Source organism: Tupaia chinensis, unplaced genomic scaffold, assembly GCF_000334495.1.
Source record: "Tupaia chinensis unplaced genomic scaffold, TupChi_1.0 Scaffold143921_1, whole genome shotgun sequence".
Taxonomy (NCBI): Eukaryota; Metazoa; Chordata; class Mammalia; order Scandentia; family Tupaiidae; genus Tupaia; species Tupaia belangeri.
In genome coordinates, this window is record NW_006203772.1 from 1,990,575 (window position 1) to 2,010,921 (window position 20,347).

The 20,347-nt window shown below is 43.0% G+C and overlaps 1 protein-coding gene across 1 annotated transcript in view; it reads left to right on the forward strand.

Annotated features, from left to right (window-relative positions):
* Positions 1–20,347, forward strand: part of EFCAB5 (EF-hand calcium binding domain 5) — a 155,488-nt gene that overhangs the window by 126,906 nt on the left and 8,235 nt on the right. The window contains exons 16-22 of the mRNA XM_006165478.1: positions 1,894–2,063; positions 3,026–3,254; positions 4,570–4,722; positions 10,958–11,061; positions 13,920–14,173; positions 15,505–15,791; positions 16,859–16,955. Of these exons, the coding sequence (XP_006165540.1) occupies positions 1,894–2,063; positions 3,026–3,254; positions 4,570–4,722; positions 10,958–11,061; positions 13,920–14,173; positions 15,505–15,791; positions 16,859–16,955 (1,294 nt within the window). The remainder of the gene's footprint in view (positions 1–1,893; positions 2,064–3,025; positions 3,255–4,569; positions 4,723–10,957; positions 11,062–13,919; positions 14,174–15,504; positions 15,792–16,858; positions 16,956–20,347) is intronic.

Consider the following 20,347-nt stretch of genomic DNA (forward strand, 5'->3'; position numbering starts at 1 on the left):
TGAGAAATCACCCTCCAGAGAGATGGCCATGCCATAATCCATTCTCCTCTATTCTCCTCTTGGTATTTTGGGTACACATGCACATGAGGCCAGCATAAATTTAAGCCGTTGGGTCCAGGACTCAAATAGCGGTCAACTACATGGGAGTCCAGGGACATAATCATTATGCCATCTGCTGGTCCTACTCTCTAAAGTACTTTTAACTGTAGGCCAGACAATATGATTACAGTTCATGGAGATCCAAGTTTTAAACCTCTAAACTTGGGAACCAGCAGTTAGCGTAATGGCTATGTCACTGGACTCCCACATAGTCGACCGCGGTTCATGTCCTGGACCTGGTGGCTTAGAACTCACACCGGGCACATCACTTTTGTGTTGCTTCTGAACCTTACATACCCATTAGCTGCATATGCTGCAGAACGTGATGGAAAACATTGATGAGAATTTACCAGCAGTTCAGAGACTCTGTTTTCCTGGTTTAGGCTCTTTACTAACTGATCAAGGTTTTGTCCACAAAGGGCATCTCAACCAGGGGAATTATTTGACGTAACGCTGGGCACAGGTGACTTACCCTTCTCTGCTTTGTCACTCACCAGCAGTAAGGCTTATTCTCCATACCTTGTGCACCTCCCGTAGACTCGGTTTCCTCTCTTCCTTCCCATCTCTGTAAGTGTTTCCCATCCAAACTGTCGAGCCAGGTTTTTCAGCTGTTACCGACCTCAGTCATACTGTCTCTGTGTGGTCCAGCCAGAACAGTCCATTCAGATCCCTTTACTTTGCCATTTGCAAATGTCTGGAATTGTCAAGTCTCAGCTTCCACAAGTCCTGCTTTCCCTGACAGGACGGATATGGCGCTCCAGTGGGAATTATGACCTACACAGTATACAGTGTGTATGTAGGTATGAAGGGAACTTTTTAAATGACTCGAAGCTGTGAACAGCATTAGAACTTTGTCTACGTCATTTTAAAATATGCTGATATGCCTTAAACTGTAGTTGTAGACCCTTGTCATTTTGCTGTTTGGAAATAACTGATGTGTTTTCTAAAACCGTTGTGTAATCTGCTCTCAGTGTTAATGCAGAATTGTCATATGTGTAAGCTGCATGTTAGACACTTGTCTTTTTTTTAAAAAAAATAATAATTGTATCGTTGTGAAGCATATCATTTTTTTCAAGTATGATAGTAATCACTTAGCGACGTGCTTGGTAATTTGATGTCTGTTAAGGTAGGAGAGTGGTGGACAGGTGACCTATGCATATTATCACTAGTGCCAAGACATAAAGCAGGGCAAATATATTTTTACCCAAACATTCTTTTGTGTGCCCTTTTGTGAGTTTTTTTTTAGTCACTGCTTGATATGCTTATGTACACATGTGTATTATATTGGATAAAAGAACTAGGGATGGAAGAGTCTCATGCTTTTTTGTGTGTGGTAGACTTCATATCCCGCCGTTGGGCAGCACCAACGTCTCCAAGATGCTCGTCATGTGGTGTCCTGAACTGCACACACCGTCTGTGCCATCCTTCACCCCATTCCCACCCCACGTCCCCGTTGGTGCCCCGCTGAGGTGCCCCATTCTTCCCTGGCCTCCACTGCCAACACTGCTGTTGCCTACCTAAATTTGAATAGACTTGAGGAGTTTTGTTTTTGTTTTTCAGTAAATCAGACTATTTGGCATAAAGGAAATCTATTCTGCTCACTAAAATTTAGGTTTGGTAGATAGCTCTGGTGTCAACTTTCCCCTTCTGTCCATTAATAGTAACATCCACATTATTTATTTGGGAAAATGAAATTATTGGGGCCAAATGCACAAATTGGCTAGTGAAGAGAGACATGATTAGGGGAGTTCTTTGGTTATTCGTAAATATATGGTCATAAGCATTTTGCCATAGGATGCTGAAGCCCATGGAAATAAGAAGATTAGTGCCCACATTTCCCTCTTAGAAGAAAACCTACTACTGCCTGATCGAGGGAAAATTCTGTTGAGGAATGTGGCTTGTACCTTAGACGATGCTCCATTTGTACTGAACAAAGTACTCTACAGGGACATGAAGGGCATCAGGTAAGAACTTCAAGAGGCTGGTTTCACTCTATAAAAAAAATTCCTTTCTGAAGTAAACTAGTATCAAAATCCTAGTTAAGTGTTTGGGAGAAAAATGCATCAGTCACCAATGCTTTTGAAGTGGGAGCTGATGGGCTTCCTTCCAGTTCAAGATGATTCCACGTGATCATTTTAGAGCTGCCCTTGAGCAATGATTTGCCATACAGGGACTCTGCTCAGTTATTTCTGTCTGCTCTATAATTTATGTCTCCTGCATCTTGTTTACATATGCTTTCTCTGTTAAGATCTAAGTTTGTGGGATCAGCAGTTAGCATAATGGCTGTGTCGCTGGACTCCCATGTAGTCGACTGAGGTTCAAGTCCAGGACACAGTAGTCCAGGTGTGTGTGCATGTGTGCCCAAGATCCCAAGAGGAGAATGGAGGAAAAGGGATTGCGGCGTGGCCATCCCCCCCTGGGGGGTGATTTCTTGCTTTCTGTCTCTCCGGCTCTCTCTGTCATCTCTGGCAAGTGCACATGCCCTATAGCAAAAGCGCGCATGTCCCATAGGAAAAACCCTCTCAAAAAAAAAAAAAAAAAAAAAAAGATCTAAGTTTGTTTTAAGTCTTTCTGTCGGGACCAGCGAATAATATGATGGTTAAGGCACTAGACTCCCACATGACCTACTGTGATTCAAGTCCTAGATCTGGCAGCTTGCTTTTTTTTGGAATTTTCTCTCTGGTGAGCATGTGTGCCCTATAGCAAATACAATAATAATAATAAATACAATTAAATAAATAATTATTTGAAAAAGAGAAAAACCTTTCTCTCAAGTCAAGTCCTCCATATCAGCAATGATATGTGAATCCACTTCTCTGATATATAATGTCAATGATTGTGATTGGAGAATTGATCTAGTTTCCTCCATGGTTTAATCTAAACCCTCACCTTGTTCTTCTCCCATCCTCATATTCCTTCTCCTCAGCTTTACAGTCGTGGATGAAGGGAAACCAATCCACGTCCCCCAAGTTCAGTACCATGGGAACATCTTCTTCTGGAATGAGGCTCGCGAGAAGGAAGATCGTAATGGATCATTCCTGGCTCTTCCTCTTCAGGATGCATATATGAGGATCTTTGGGGTCATGGCTGTTGACACTCTTAGAGATCCTCATGAAATAAACATCTTCCTACCTCATGAGATCAGATTCTATCAGGAAAGTCATTAAAGTCTTCAAGAGCAATGGTAGGATAGCCTTTCCTACACTTTTTAAACAGTGGAACCTGAATCCAGATAAGAGTAAAGCTGTGTACATAGACAATGTCATCACACTTGTGGTTCCCCGTAAGTGTATCAGTCATTGGAGAGGTTCCCCACCACTTAGGGAAGACCTCTCCACCTCAGTTGCACATCCATATCTCAGCCTTTCTGAGAATGTAGTTAATGTGTATCTCATAGCATTAATCATAGGGATAAAACGGTATGCTGCAGAATAGAAATCCGTGGTTAGACCACTAAGACCCACAAAGTAGGGTCGACCTTTTAGAAAGGATATAGTATATTTGTATATTATCAGTAGTGATACCTAGAAATCCTTTGTTCTTTCTACAAATGGTGCTAAGTAATATACATCCCAATAGCTCTTGATTTTGATGCTATAATTTTTGAGGATAAAGAATGAAGGAAAAAAACTGTCTTTTGAGTGTTCCATGTTTTCAAATTAAATCACCAAAAAATAGGCACTTTTCAGACTATGAAATAGCTAGGCCATTTCTACAAGTATTTCTATTTGATTTTATAGGATAGAAACTGTGGGCCAGCAGTGGCGTAGTCGTTGGGGTGCTAGACTCTCACACCGCCAACCATGGCTCAAGTCCCAGACCCAGTGGCTCAAAAATCATGCCACGAACCTGTGTATGTGTGCCCAAAATCTGGAGAGGAGAATGGAGAAGTGATTGTGGCATGGCCATCCCCTCTGGGGCATGACTTATCACTTTCCCCTCTCACTGTCTTTTTGTCTCTCTCTCCGGTGAGTGCATGCTGCCTATGACAATAACCTAAATTTAAAAAAGAAATTGCAGTGAAGGAAGATAGAAAGTATCTATGAATCTCTTTACACCTTTGATTCCTTGCTGATTCTTTTTTATAGCAGAATCTGGAATACTGCCTTTAGAGAAGTGATGATTAATTTGTAGGAAATAGATGATCATCTATTAGAAAGACAGCACAGGCCCAGCCACAGTGGCATATAGATAACACCACTAAACAGGAGGCTGGAAGACATACATGGGAGCCCAGTTAAGTTCCCAGGCCCACCTGAACACACTCAAGTGCCTGTCATTCGAGCTATTTGAGAGACTGGACAGGAAGATTATGATATGGTGAAACCTTGTCAAAAAATGTCATCTCTTCTCTCTCCTTTTCTCTCTCTCACTCTTCAAGAAGAAAACAAAGAAAATCCTGTTAATGCATTGCCACTTATTTCACTATTTTAAAAAAGAAAAGGCAATGTGAATGTTCTGCTTCTGCAGGGCGTTGCCAGTGTCTTTAGCACTGCCTATCACCACGTCCACAGCCGGGAGCACATCCTGCATATCGTGATCACTGGTATCAGCTGGCTCTATGACATCGCACCCAGCATCACCTCCATCACTACATATTTCATTGAGCCGAACCCAGACCAGGTAGGCCAGGCGTGGTAATGTCTGACCTCTCCAATAGAGGATCCAGACGTTATTTTCTTACAATATTTGTAAGCCATATTAACTAGTTATTAGGGTAACTGGGGGACATAGTTCCCATGATACCAACCCAAAACCTTTTGTTGTAAGTGACAGGAATCCATCTCAAGCTGCCTTGGGCAAAAAGGAAAACTGACTGTCTCATATGACTAGAATGGAGAAAGCGTAGGAGTCAAGTTGGCTTCCAGGAGGACCAGATCCAGAGATTCAATACCATCAAGGCTCTCTCATGTCTGTTATCTGTCCACTTCTCATGTTTGCGTCCCTCTGCATGTTACCTTTGTCCTTCCAGCCTAGATGGACTTTGTCCACAGGGCAAGTCAGGTGCTTAGTAAAAGTATCTGGTAAAAAGTTCCAATTTGGGAAACCCAAGAAAGAATTATTTTTAATTTTTTTAGGTTACATTTGTTTGCTTTTTCCCAGTCAATACATTTTTTAAAAGAATTATTCAATTTTATTTATTATTATTATTATTTATTTGACCAGAGAGAGTGAGAGAGAGAAAGTGAGAAAGCAGGTTGCCACGTCCAGGACTCAAACCGTGGTCAGCCATGTGGGAGTCCAGCACCTTAGCTACCATGCCATCTGCTGGCCCCAATACGTTTTTTTAAATTACCAGAGAGCACGTGCACTCACCAGAGAGGGAGAAGGAAATAGCACTCTCTTTCCCCAGTGGAGTGTGATCACACCACAATCCCTTCTCCTTCATTTCTCTGTCCTGTCAGAATTTTGGATATGCATACATTTGCATCCAACACGTTTTTCAAGCCACTGGGGCTGCGATTCAAATTGCAGTCAGCCCTGTGGAATCTGACTCACCTAACCAACTATGGAGCCAGCCCAGGAAAATTTTCTTTTTTGCCTCATCCTATGCTAGGTCCCCCTAGCTAGTCTGTGAGTCTACAGGAACTGGAAATTGCCACCAGCATCATATGGATGAAGAGAGAAGAGACAAGAAGCTGCTATTTCAGAAGGATGTAATTCATAACACCAATTTATTAAAAAACAGTCCCCTATCTATAATGTGATAAATTCTTGCTGCATGTTTACTTTGCTTCTTTACACTTAACTTCAATGTTAGAATTTTCCATATGATAAAAATGAAGAGAAAGGTGTTTTCCTTTCAAAAAGGCTAAAGGACTCAGAGATGGTAGCATCACCTTCATAATCTCCCAGGCCTTTGACTTGTCCCCTTCTGGCTTCTTCTTTTACTTAAAAAAAAAAATTTTAATTTTATTTTTATTATAATTATTATTTTTAATCTGTTATAGGGCGTATGCACTTGCCAGAGAGAGAGTTTGAGAGAGAAAATGAGAAAGCAAGCCACTAGGTCCAGGATTCAAACTGCAGCCAGCCAGAAGCTTACTACCTTAATCACCATACCACCTGCTGGTCCCTTGGCTTTTGCTTTTTCTTTTCTTTTCTTTTCTTTTTTTTTTTTTTCCACAAGGTCCTTGCTTTCTTCCCTCAGTGGCTGGATCAGGCTAATGAGACCTTGACCAGAGAGGGCAGAATCATGGAGTAGATGGGCTGTGAGATAGAGAATACTTTGTCACTGGCACTGCTCCTAAAGGTAGGCATGAGCGTCTTCCAGGGCTCTAGGGACTGGGGCTGACCATTACACCTGGCAGCCACGACTGCATTGGAGTCAGAGTGTGCTGGGTCTAGGGAGGATCTGGAAGTACTTTGCCAGGGCCTTAGGGTAGCAACACCTAGGGCGCATGGAGAAAGCCAATATAGCCTTTGTGGTATATTGATGGCATGCCAGATTGTAGAGCTGCGGTTCACCTGCTGAAAAATTCCCTGACCTAGTCAGCGTGAAAGCGCACTGACTGGGCTCACATGTGTCTGGTATCCTGGAGGGCTAGGTGCTGGGGAAGGGGGATCACGATGTGACCAGTCCTATGGACACCGTTTCTCTCTCTTTTGTCTCTCTCTCTCTCATACATGCACATGCACTATCGTGAGTGAATTTTTTAAAAAGAAAAAGGTCATCATAGCCCAAGGTAAGCAAGAAGCACGGAGGGCAGAGGAGGGTGCAGCTGGGGTGTTTTCGCTCTCGGCTTCTCTGCCAGGCTGCTGTGGGTTGGCTGCCCTCTACTAAAGCCACTTCACCTTTACTCAGGTGGTCCTCTCCGTAGCTGTTGTCTCCAGGCCCTGATAATTGCTTCCTCCTTTTCCCTCTCCAGGCCAAGGTCGCTAACTACTCTCCATTATTATTGGGTCAGCGTTCTAAACACTGTCTAAGCCTTCATAAATAGTCTCTCTGTTAAACTCTCCTCAGATTACCCAGTCCTAGCATGCCATCTGTTTCCTTCTGATACCCTGACTGATATGAATTATAAAGTAGATCGTCAGATACCACCTCACCTCCTGCCCGTGTTCCTATCAGGTAGAGTCATAAAGGAAAACAACTCTTGCTCTGTTAACAGTAACCATAGGCGAGTGAAATGAGGAGATTCAAATTCTCTTAGATATGAAACTCAGATTGTTTTAGTACCCCAAACTAATTTTTTTCCCTTTTATTCATCCCAGAGTGTGTGCACATGAGAAAGAGGAGAAAGGGAGAGGAGCACCCTCCACAGGGTCTGGTCATGCCGCAATCCCTCTTTATTCAGTCCTCCAGCCCATTGGATCTTAGGCACTTATGCACGTGCCTGGTGCGTGTCAGGCTGACCAGAGAAGGGATTCAAACTGCAGTAGCCATGTAGCATCTGGCTTCTCCTCAGCATCATGTTATCACTGAACCATGGAGCTGGCCTGATGTCTAACTATATCTTTGGAGTACTAAAATTATTAAATAGTTAACTGTGGAAGGCAGAATAATGCCCTCCTTCTCCTAACGCTTTCCATGTCTTAATTCCTAGAACCCACGAATACGTTACTTTACATGCAAAATGGACTTTGCACATGGTTAAGATGAATAAATTTGAGGGGCCAGCAGGTGGCATGGTGGTTAAGGTCCTAGACTCCCACATGACTGACTGTGGTTTGAGTCCCAGACCTGTAGGCTTGAAAAGCACACCAAGCACATGTGTATGCATGCCCAAAATTCCAAGAGGAGAATGGAGAAGGGATTGTGTCATGGCCACCCTCCCAGATGTGTGTGTGTATGTGATTTCTCACTTTCCCTTTCACTGTCTCTGTCTTTGGCAAGCACACCCATCTTGTGGTAAAAACCTTACAAAGGCGGGGGAGGGAGGGGACCTGCAGAAGGTGTAATGGTTATGTCACTGGACTACCACGTAGTCAATTACTGTTCAAGTCCTGGACCAGTGACTTAAAACTCACTCCAAGCATGTGTGTGTGTGTGTGTGTGTGTGTGTGTGTGTGTGTGCCCAAAATCCCAAGAAGCGAATGGAGAAGGGATTGCAGCATGGCCATTCCCTCTGGGGAGGGAATTTCTTGCTTTCTGTCTCTCTGTCTCTCTCTGTCTCTCTGATGAGCACACGTGCCCTATAACAAAAATCTCTCATTTAAAAAAAAGGTTAAAGAATTTGAAATGAGATTATACTGGCTTATCCAGGTGGGCCCAGTCTAATCATGTGAATCCTAAAAGCAAAGAGCCTTTTCTGACTGTTAGTCTTTTCTGTCTTCTGATTAGAAGACAGAAGAGAGTCAGGAACATAGCAATACAAGAAAGATGTGCTTTTGCCTCACTTGTTCTGAGAGCTATAGGGATATGTACAAAGACCTGAGGTCTCTAGGAGCTAAGGCTATGCCACAGTTGACAACAAACAACGAAATCAAGACCTCAGGGTTTTATTTCACTGAGGTCTTGAGAGGGACAAGTGTCTAAAATGTGTGCCTTGTTTGCTGTTGTAAGTCATATCAACATAAGCTTTTGAAAAAACAAAAGTCAGAAATTAACCATGGACTCCTGGTTGCTACCTCATCACATTTCTTTTCTATTTCTTATTTGATTTGCATTCCATCACTGTATATTTTTGCAGCATACAAAATGAAACTTCCCAGATAAATATGCTGCATGTTAGCCCAGTCAAAGATATTACCACAAACATCGTACTTAACACAGGTTACCATCACATTCCTTTTCTCAGGCAGTGAACAGATAGCGATTTTCTGCTTGAATGAAAGGAAAGAAGAGCAGAAGAAACTATCAGGAAGAGTCAAATGCAATTAATGTTTCACATCCCACTCTCTATGATAGAAAGCAAAAGTTTTTCTACCTCAAGAACTTCAAAAATGCTACTTTGTCAAGAACATTCTTCCCACTTTGTCCTATCACCAGTATATGAAGCAAACTACAAAATTTTTGTCAAGAAGCATACTTTTTAAAAATAAAGTAAAAAGTCATATTGTGATATTTTTTGTCACAAAGACCACTTTGTAAAGATACAGTTTCTTCCGGAACCAGCAGTTAGCGTAATGGCTATGTTGCTGGACTCCCACGTAGTCGACCGCGGTTCGTGTCCTGGACCCGGTGGCTTAAAACTCACACCGGGCGCGTGTGCGCGCGTGCCCAAGATCCCGGGAGGAGAATGGAGGAGAAGGGATTGCGGCATGACCATCCCCCCTGGGGGGGTGATTTCTCGCTTTCTGTTTCTATGTCTCTCTGTCTGTCTGGCGAGCGCATGCGCCCTATAGTGAAAAAAAAAAACCCTCTCAAAAAAAAAAAAAAAAAAAAAAGATAGTTTCTTCCAAAAAGTTTTTATAAATTTAACAAAATTCCAAGAAAATCCCAATATGATTGTTTTAAAGCTTAAATCAATTTTGGACCTGCAGGTGGCATGGAAGTTAAGGTGGCTGGATCCCACATGGTCAGCTGCCAGGTTCAAACCCTGGACCCGACAGCTTTAAATCATACCAGATGTCTGTGCGTGCATACCCAGAATCATGAGAAAGAGTTGCGGCATGGCCATCCCCCCCGTGGAGTGATTTTTCACTCTTTACCCTCTTTGTCTCTCTCTAATGAGCACACAGACTCTATAACAACAACAAAAAAAAAAAAACGGAGAGAGAGAGAGAAATGTCTTATTGGAAAATCAAATAAGACTGAAGGACCAACAGAAAAAAAAATTTTTTTCAACCCCCATATAAGTTATGACTTACAATTTGAAATTTCTTAGAGGTAAGGAGATAAAGAAGAAGCAAGGAGGAAGAAAAAGAGTATTCAGTGAGGTAAGGGTGTCTTATTGGAAAATCAATGAAGACTGAAGGACCAACAGAAAAAAAAATTTTTTTCAACCCCCATATAAGTTATGACTTACAATTTGAAATTTCTTAGAGGTAAGGAGATAAAGAAGAAGCAAGGAGGAAGAAAAAGAGTATTCAGTGAGGTAAGGGAACACAAAGAGAGTGGTATCCCAAAGCCAAGTGAAAAAAGTATCTCTAGAAGGGAGCTGTTTGGGCCAGCCAATGGTATGGTGGCTAAGGCAGCTGATCTCACATGGCTGAGTGAATGACTCAAGTTCTGGACCTAGTGGCTTGAAAAACACCCTGGGGAGCCAGCAGATGGCATGGTGGTTGAGGTGCTGGGTTCCCACATGGCTGATCACGGTTTGACCTGGCAGCTTGAAAAGCACAATAAATAAATAGATAAATGAATATTTTTTAAACACACACACACCAGGCATGTGCACGTGTGGGCCCAAATCCTGAGAGGAGACTAGAGAAGAGATTGCAGTGTGGTCATCCACCCTTGGATGGGTACTTTCTCACTTTCTCTGTCTCTCTCTGGTGAGTGCACATGCCTTTTAGCAAACTTAAAAAAAAAAAAAAGGGAGTTATTCCCTGACTTGTTCACTGAATCAGATGCTGCCAAGAGGTGGTTGAAGATGAGGACCAGCAGGGATGACTCATGGATCTAAAAATGAGAGAATCACTAGTAACCTTGACGAGAACAGTTTTGGTGAAGTTTATTTTCCAGATGTTCTACAATGCACCTTTAATATCAGAAAAATAATATAAACACATATTTTATCCCAATTAGAAAAAAATTTAACTTGTGCCCTTAAAAAAATCTTACATTTTTTTGGACATTTTTTGTGTGTGGAATACATGGTTCCTTAATGGTGTTAGGAAGTAAAATGTTACTATCCTTAAAGCTAAAAGTCATGTAAACTTTTTTATTTTTTCTATTTATTTGTCTCCAAAAGTTTTAAGAACTATGTGGTCCCATTACTCCTCTCTAATGAAATTTCTTTCTCTTTGCCAGAATTCAGACTATGTTTTACGCAATATGATGGTTACAGGCCAGCTGGGCCTTACAGAAATTCACACAAATCCCCCTACCATCTTCAGGAAGGCATCCATCTTCAGGTATGAGACATGTCTGTTTTATTTGGCAGCCAGAGCACATACCCCTGGTGTGAGAGTAGATCTGAAAAATCAGCTTCTACCTCTTATTAACACCCATTGACTGTTATTCTAATTAGTTTTTAAAAATAATTATTTATTTAATTTTATTTATTATTATCATTATTAAGCTTGCTATCGGGCTTGCACACTCACTAGAGAGAAACAGAGAGAGAGGGGGGAAGTGAGAAAGCAAGCCACCAGGTCCTGGACTTGAACCTTGGTTTGACCATGTGGGACTCCAACACCTTAACCACCATGCCACCTGCTGTTCCTCTAATTAGTTTTTAAAGAAAAATTCCTATAGAATACTGTCTGCATAGGACATACTATTTCCTTTTCCCCCACGTTCTTTTCAAAACAGTTTTCATTAGTATTTATTAAAAACATATGTTTTAAAGGATGATATTATTTTATTTTCTAGTAAACATGGAATTCAACAAAAACCCACCATAATTATGAGTACTATATCCACATTACTTATCAGAGTTCATCTGTTAATGTTAGTTAGCCTATGAATGTGTATGTTTTATTTAAAGAAGACAGGCAGGTGCTAGCAGGTGGCATGGTGGTTGAGGGCACTGGGCTCCCACATGGCCAACTGTGGTTCAAATCCCAGACCTGGTGGCTTGCTTTCTCATTTTTCCTTCTCTCTCTCACTCTGTCAGTCTTTGATCAAATTTAAATAAGTAAGTAAAATTAAATAAAATAATTCTTAAAGAAAGAAAGACAGGCAAAGGCGGGAGAAAGCAAATAAGGTTGTCTTTTTCTTTTTTTTTTTTTTTTGATTTTGCTGAGGGTGCATGTGCTCACCAGAGAGAGAGAGAAGAAAGTGAGAAAGCATTCCCCCATGGGAATGCTCAAGCTGTAATCCCTTCTCCTCCATCTCTCCTTCCGGTTGGGATTTTGGGCACAAGCGTGCTTCTCAAGCCTAGGTCCAGGAGTCAAGCTGTGCAGTCAGCTGTGTAGGATCTAGCCACCTTCACCACCACACCACCGACTGGCCTAAGAATTATCTTTAATAACTACCCTGTTCTAGATTACTTAGAATGCCCATCACCCATGGAATGCAAGGTATACTGGTAAACAGTGGACAGATGGAAAACAGCTAGATCCTAACTGAAAACACATCTATTGCAAGATAGATCTTAACTGAAAACACAGTCATTGCAATGAACCTGACTGCTTCCTTGGGGGTCAGTGTGGTTATGTAAGTGGTGATCCTCTCTCTGACTAGCAGGTTAATCTGACATGTAAGTATGTATCTTAATTTTAGTTTAGCCTCATGCCATACTATTTATTCAGTTTCAAGTTTCTTTCTCGTTAGTTATTCTTTGTCCTGGTCAAGAGTTCTGCAGGAGTCCTTATAACACCAAGACTCATATTACTGGATTCCTGTTTATAATTTAGAGCAGATGCCTTTGGAAGAACTCTGTTAACCAACCAGCTTTGTCATTACTCCTGAACATTTTAGTTTAAGGCCTCATGATATGGTTATCATAAAGACATGAAGTGGTGGCACCGCAATGGCAGAATGAGACCAGCAGAAGGAGTAATCCTCCCTGTGGCAGCGGGATTGATATTATGAATTGCAAGTGTGTTTTTGAGGTCATGCAAAGCACCAACATTTTTACAAATATCTCGAAGGAATGGCATCTCAATACTAACGTAAATGGGGAAAGTGAGAAAGACATATTAAGGGGTACGTCTGTGCTTCACTAAAGAAAGAAGCAGCCACCCCATTTCCACACAAGCCTCCACAAAGGTCTCTATAGATGCCGTGCCCAGTTCCCCAACATGTCTTCTCTCACTTGCTATAGGTGCTGGCGCAGGTGAGGGCTCACATCAGAACTTTCTTATGTTTGTAAGAAAGAAAGAGAGAGAGGGCCAGCAGGTGGTGTGGTGGTTAAGGCACCTGGACTCCCACATGACTGACCATGGTTTAAGTCCTGAGCCTGGCAGCTTGCTTTCTCACTTTCCTGTTCTCTCTCACTGTCTCTCCCTGGTCAACTTCAAAAAAAATAAAATAAAATAATGACAATGAATAAAAATTTTAAAAGAAAGAGATAGAGTCACCCCTGACAGGCCCCACCATGCCAGAGACCCCTGTCCCCAACATTGTCTAGCCAGTCCAGTATGCCAGGGGGTGTGCCTGGTGTCACACTGTAACTTTTTCTGCAAGAGTGTCCTTGGAGATTGGAGTCCCTCACCAGAAGGTGGCTAAGAGTTATGTAAATATTCTCCCACCCAAAAGCCTAGAGCTGCTTAGAATCAATGATGATTGTTGCTAGAATAAAAAGACCCCTCCTTTGCCTCACGGTGGGACAGATTCTTTGGCATAATTTACCTTCCACCATTCCCCTTGGGGTCAAGCTGAGGCTAGACTTCATCTGATTTTTTTTTTCTAGCTTCTCCCCCTTCCCTTCCTGTCTTCCTTTCTCCCTAGAGCATATCTTTAATAAGTCACGTACATAAGCATCCCTGTCTCAAGCTCTGCTTCTAGGGCTCTGACACACTCTTTACTCCTTCTGGCATTCAACCAAGGTGTACTGGACAATAATTAAACCACACCACGACAAAAATATGAACTCCTTCAGATAAACATAAAGACAGTGAAGCAGAGTACCGTGATCGGGAGGTTGGGGAAGTAGAGGAAGGTGAGGGACAGAAACGTGAAGTCGGGGGTGGTGCATTCTGACAGATAGAAACACAGCAAGGGCTGAAATGGTGGGAGTGCAATAGGCACAAGAGGATGATTCAGTGTTTGGGTGAAATGTTGTGAACAGGCTGATGTTTAATATCCTGTGCTTATTTGGTTTCAGAAATTTTCTCTTTAAATGTATAGATAGTTCAGAGGTTGTTTTGGCCTCCGCCTATGGCGAAACCCACATAGTAATTCCACTGCGAGAGAGAACAGGAGAGGCTCTGGGAGTCCTCGATTTTAACATTGGCCGGAGCAGGATGTTGTTTTATCAAGAATATAAAGATCTACAGAAAATGATGAAGATGATCCAAGCTGCCTGCTATGAAATACTGGGAGAAGCTTCTGGAGAGATAAAGAAAAAATATATCTTAGGTATGTGACTATGGCGACTTCCGGATTCACGGGTGTCGTAGATTTGGGGGAAATCACGGACAGCACAATGAAAGATGCGTTTTCTAAAGTGAATAGTTGCGACGCACAGATCTTTCTGTGTGAAAAGAATCCCCTTGTGCGATCTGGGGCTGATGACTGTGGTCTGTGCATTAACGCGAAGGCATGGAATCACATTCTCGTGGTTAGAGTCATATCATTATAAAACTGGAAGGACTTAAAAAGGCAAGCTAGAACTAGTCTTTATTCAGTGTCCCATCTTGCCTCAAGTACTTTAAACATGTCATTTCATCTCATCCTTACCATACCCCTGTGAGGTGAACAGTGGTGTCCCATCTTACAGGTGAGGACAGGGAGGTTCAGAGAAAATGAACACTCTGCTCCGTTGCACAGTTAGCAAACTGGTGAAAGCTGGGGCTAAACCCAAGTGCGGGTGCTCTCCCACAGCATCAACTTGTCAGGACACCTTCATTTTACAGAGGAAGAACTACAGCCCCCAAAGTAAAGTAGGTTATCCAAGATCCAATAGCAAGCCTGAGGCAGAAACAAAAAAGGCCCCAGTTCTTGTCATTCTGTATCCACTAGGCTATTCTTAGCTCCATACCAGCTTAGAGGCAGGGAGGGGAGAAAGCACCTTTAGCTGGCTAGAATGAAGTGAATAGAATTTAGAGTAACACTGTGTAGGATTAAGCTGAAAGACTTCCAGCCATTTCCTAGAGTAGGTTAAGGGAAAAAGAAGGGCCAGTAGGTGGCCTAGTGGTTTAAAGAGCTGGATTCCCACATGGTTGACCACAGTTCAAGTCCCAGATCTGGTGACATGAAAAATGCTAACAGATAAATGAGTAAATAAATAAATAAATGTAAAAAATAAATAAAATGAAGAAAACCCATGCCTTTTGAGTGTTCAGTATGTGTACAGTGTGAAATTAAGCACTTTTGCATATACTGCCTCATTTAATTCCCACAGTTTACCAGAGAAGTAGGGATTAGCCCCATTCTCACAGAAGAGGAAAAGCATATTCAGAGAGATGGTAGAATTGGTCAGGGGGAGGGTATGTATTCAAAGTAAGGTCTAACTCTAAAACCCAAGTTTCTGCCTTTTCTCAGAGCCTCTTCCTATGCGCTTCACCAAGCGTAATTCCATTTCTCTCTTGATTTCATGCGAGAGAAACCGAGATTGTTTAAAGCCATAGGATAGGGTCTTTCTTTTCCTGGGGGAAAGAAAAAGGATTCACTATAAAATGGTCAGAATCGTATGAAAAAGTAATTTATGTGCCAGGAAGGCAATGTGAGATGTCCTTCTGTTATTCCAGAGATTGAAAAGGTCGGGGAAGTCCAGCGGGCAGGAGTGCTCTTCTTCCGAGTCATGCTGCAGGAGTTGCAGGAAAGCCTCCAGCTCCTCAATTCCATGGACTTTGTGTCGCTGTTGCTCCTTGACCACACCCCTGTAGTGGACCCAAACACTCCTCGAGACAGCAAGTTCCAGGAGTTGGACGCCAATGTAAACTTGGTGCAGGACGTCATGATGGCAGTTATCTTGTTCTTTTATCCAGAGCTGGAATTTTCAAGTGAATATGGAAATTGGGATAAGTGTAAACTTGTAAGTTTTAGGGATTTTTTAAAAAAGAATTATTGATTTAATTTTATTTATCATTATCATGATTACTTTTTAAATTTGCTACAGGACACATGTGCTCACCAGAGAAAGACAAAGAGAGATAGGGCAAGTGAGAAACAAGCCACCCCGTCTGGGACTTGAACCACAGTTGGCCACGTGGGAGTCCAGCGTCTTAACCTCCATGCCACCTGCTTGGTCTCTGTAAGTTTTCTTTTAAAGCACTTTTTAAAAAAGTCTTATTCATTTCATTTTCATTTATTGTTATTATTTAATTTGACCAGAGACAGACAGACAGAGAGAGAAAGAAAGTGAGAAAGTAAAGCACCAAGTCCAGGTTTGAAACCGCTGTCGGTCATGTGGGATTCCAGCACCCCAACCACCACGCCACCTGCCAACCCCCTACCGCACTCTTTTTATTGAAGAGTAACCCCCACACAGTTAGGTGCACAGTTCTTAACTGCACAAATTGTTAAGTGCACAAATGCAAGAATTTTCACACAATAAACACATCCATCTAACCAGCATGTATCAAGAAACAGAACATGGGGAACCAGCAGTTAGCATAATGGCTATGTCGCGGGACTCCCACGTAGTCGACCGCGGGTCGCATCCCAGACCCGGTGGCTTAAAACTCACGCTGGGCATGTGTGCGGGCGTGCCCAAGATCCCGAGAGGAGAATGGAGGAGAAGGGATTGTGGCGTGACCATCCCTCCTGGGGGGTGATTTCTCGCTTTCTGTCTCTATGTCTCTCTCTGTCTGGCGAGCGCACGCGCCCTATAGCAGTAAAAAAGAAAAAAACCTCTCCAAAAAAAAAAAGAAAGAAAGAAACAGAACATTCGCGGCATCCCAAAAGCCCTCCTGTATGCCTTTTCCCATCACCCTACCACCCCACAAACACACCCCAAGGGTAGCTATCTTGACTTCTAACATCATAGATGAGTTTTGCTTGTTTTAACTTTATATAAATGGAATTATGTAAACGACTGAGCTAGGCGCCGTATTTCCACTTGCTGAAATGTCTAACTTGACTTTTGGTCTTTTTTCACAGTATGTTAATAAATATTTAGTCGAGAATATTTGTACTTTTGATCCAACTGCTAGCAATGTGGCAGTTAATTTACAGCTCATTGATGAACACATCAAAGGTAAATTCCCACTTAATTACAGTCTAAATCTATACCAACAGCAGTAAAACACAGTTGCAATTAAGAGATTTTTAATTAATGGATAGTTATGATTATAAGTCTTCTAAAAGGAGTGGCGCTGTCTGTAATTGATTGCATTCCCCAAATTCCCTGTCTTTGCCATACATATAAGAATTTAAAAGGACATCTATCTCTTACTTATTGACTATTTGTACATTATTCATGTAATCATTAATTGGGAAAATGGCTCTGCAGAAACTGTTTCTATACTTGTCCCTCTCCTCCCTCATCCCCTCTCCTGTAGACTCCAGACCAAGTCAGAAGGGTTTATGGATTTCTGTGATACATATGTTAAAAACATTTTTATTATTGTTAAGCTAGCCTAACCCTCAGATGTAGCCTACCTATTAGGTCATCGGGAAAGTCATGACATAATTTTTCTATGCAAAAATGCATCATAACTTTCCCGAGAACCCAGCGGTTGCCACTATTCGTTTGGGGTGGATTTAGCTCCCACCATGAGCTCCCACCGCTCTCCTCATGTGTGATCAGCTTGTCTAACTGGTATGCTCCCTGAGTCCTACACTTCAGTCAGCCTGCCAGCTCCTTGACCCACAGCCAGACCTCACTCCAGGGTCTCTTGTGCCCTCACAGAGTGATGTCCTCTTTCTTGGGTGAGGACTCAGGCACTACTGGTGTCCAGTCCGGTCCCTCGGTCAGATGAGAACCGAGGACGAGAAGGCCCATCCACTCTGCCTTGCAGGTCTGCACAGGAATCGGCTCTCAGCTCTTACTAGGTCTGTTCCAAGCCATAGGAGAGGCCAAAGTTCTCTTCTGTGGCATGGTTTCAAACCTTACAGGACTCTCTTTGGGCTCTACCTCCAATTTTCCTGTAAGAACTCCTGTTGTCATACAGAGCACCTTTGTTTCAGAATACATGCAACACTTCTATTTCTCTGCTGGTTCCCACCTTGAACTATCCTAGCTGATTGCAGAACTATCCTAGCTGATTGCGAAACTATCTTTTCCAAGCCTTAACCACCAAGGCTCCTGGCCCCTTTCTGCTTTCCAACAGTGCCCTCAGGTGGCAAGAATTTTAACTGCAGCCAACAGAGGAGGACTCCACCGGAAGCCAATATCCCACAGGATCCCTCATCACTGCTACCAAGCCCTTGTCATAATGGCATCCACAGCAATCAAGGAAGTTTGTAGGCTGTCCAAATACCAACCCTCTCTCCCTCATATGCAATCATATCAGGAAATTCTAAGTCCATGTGGAGAAAGAGAGAAGAATTCTTTGCAGAGCCTGTTGGTGTCTTGAGGAAAGGAGTTTCTTGGCAGGACAGTCTGTTGTTCAAAGTTTACCTGGTCCTGGCCTTTTAGCAACTTTTTGGTTGTTGTTTTTAATTTGCCAGAAGATGTATGTTCTCGCTAGAAAGAGGCAAAGAGAGAGGGAAAGTGAAAAAACACCCCCATGGCGGATGGTCACACTGCAATCCCTTCTCCATTGCACACTCCTTCCGGGATTTGGGGCATGCATGCACACACGTGCGCCCCACATGTCTTCCAAATCACCAGGTCTGGGACTGAATTTGGCTGTGTGGGATCCAGCCACCTCATCCACCACTACCAGCTGGCCCTTTTAGCAGCTTTAAAGAAGGTCCCTACAGTCAACTGCAGTGACATAGAGGTAGTACAGTGTTCCATGACACTGAAGCCAAAAGAGAAGTCCTGGGTTCGTGTCCTGATTTCTCCTTGTACACACTGGGCCTGTCTGTGCGTGCTCATGACCTTGACTGGCTGAGGCTAGGGGTGGAACCTAGAATGAAGACTCTGTAAGGGATGCCTCTCTTTCTAAAGAAAGAAAGAAAGAAATTTTTAAAAAATTAAATTAAGACGCCTATTCAATAACCTCCCAACCCCGCCCCCCACTCAGCATGAAATGGCACCAACAATATCTGAAGGTTCTGTCAGGGATCAGGAGGACTGAGAGACTACGTGGTATAGCTCCTAACCCACTGAACCTTCCAGACTAATGATTGGAGCAGAAGGGCAGAATTCAATTTGATGACATGCTCGTGTTTTCTTAGGGCTTCTGCTGCCGACTTTTACCCCTAGTTCGTTCTAGTTCGAGTAATGGATATGTTATGTTCTGGTGGAACTTTAGAGAGCCGTGTCCTGTCTTAGATTGAGGCAGTCATCTGTGAAGGAGCACCAGGCCACTTTGTTTAACAATATTGATTCCTCCAGGCTGTCCCGTTGCACATGAATGCTGCCGACACACTTCTCTGGGGGCCTGTCGCTCCAGTGGTAACTCCTAGACGGCTATGCATGCAACAGCACGTCGACATCTGCCTATGGTGCTCCTCGTAGTTGGGCTCTTCTGTGTGGAGACCTGTGCCTTCTCGAGGATCTCCTCCCCACTCCACTCTACTTTGGACCCATACTGCCGGCCTCATCTGGTCTCTCTTCTCTCTTTTACAAGCTCTTATTTATTCCTTTCTTCTGAGAAATGGACAGAGAGAGCGACATCCCCAGCAGAGTCTCTATACCACAATCCTCCCCCAGTGCCAGCCCGCTCAGACCACAGGCATCATAGACTAAAGACTGTGTTAGAGATGCCCCTCTAAGAGTACATAGTTTGCTCAGGGAGGTCCCAAGATGAGAACCCAGGACCAAATAACTCGGAACTGAAAATGGAAGGGGTGTACATGGATGAAATGTGAATCAAGCATCCAGGCCTCAGGTCTCTACCCAACTCCAAGGTCGCCTGTTATACTCTCTTCCTAGACATTGTACGAGTGAGTACTTGTCTACTATCTTAACTAAAAGGGCCCTTTAAGAAGTTCTTACCAGGACAAAGGGACTCTGTTCTAAAGCTGAACTGATGTTTCTTCCTCTACAGCCTGAAATCCATTAGCGCCTTGTAAATGGGACTCTGCTAAACCCAGGTCGAGCAATTTCCAAAAACGGTCCACCACCCAAGACTACCGGGTCCAAAAAGAGAGCGGACATCTGTAATTGAACCCAAGCCGATGTTAGCATACAGAGTCCAAATCAGTAGGACGGAGCAGCATTCTTGGTACCTTGGTGTCCGTATCACACTGACCCATTTAAAAGAACCAGGCACTTCTTCAGAACCACAGACTCAGTTCAGTGTTGTATCCCTATTTTTAATTCCTTGGTGGTTGGTAGAAAGTGTCCTGTCTGATCTTTTGCTGTGCAGTGGGAGCAAAGGAGTCTTGTCTTACTTTTATAATGGAGGAGGGTTGAGAAGCACCTGCCCAAGCCACCAGAGGTGGCAGTAGAAATGAATAAACATCTCCCAGGGAAGATGATTCCTGAGAATAAGAGTTAATCAGCATTGGGGCCAGCAGATGGCATGGTGGTTA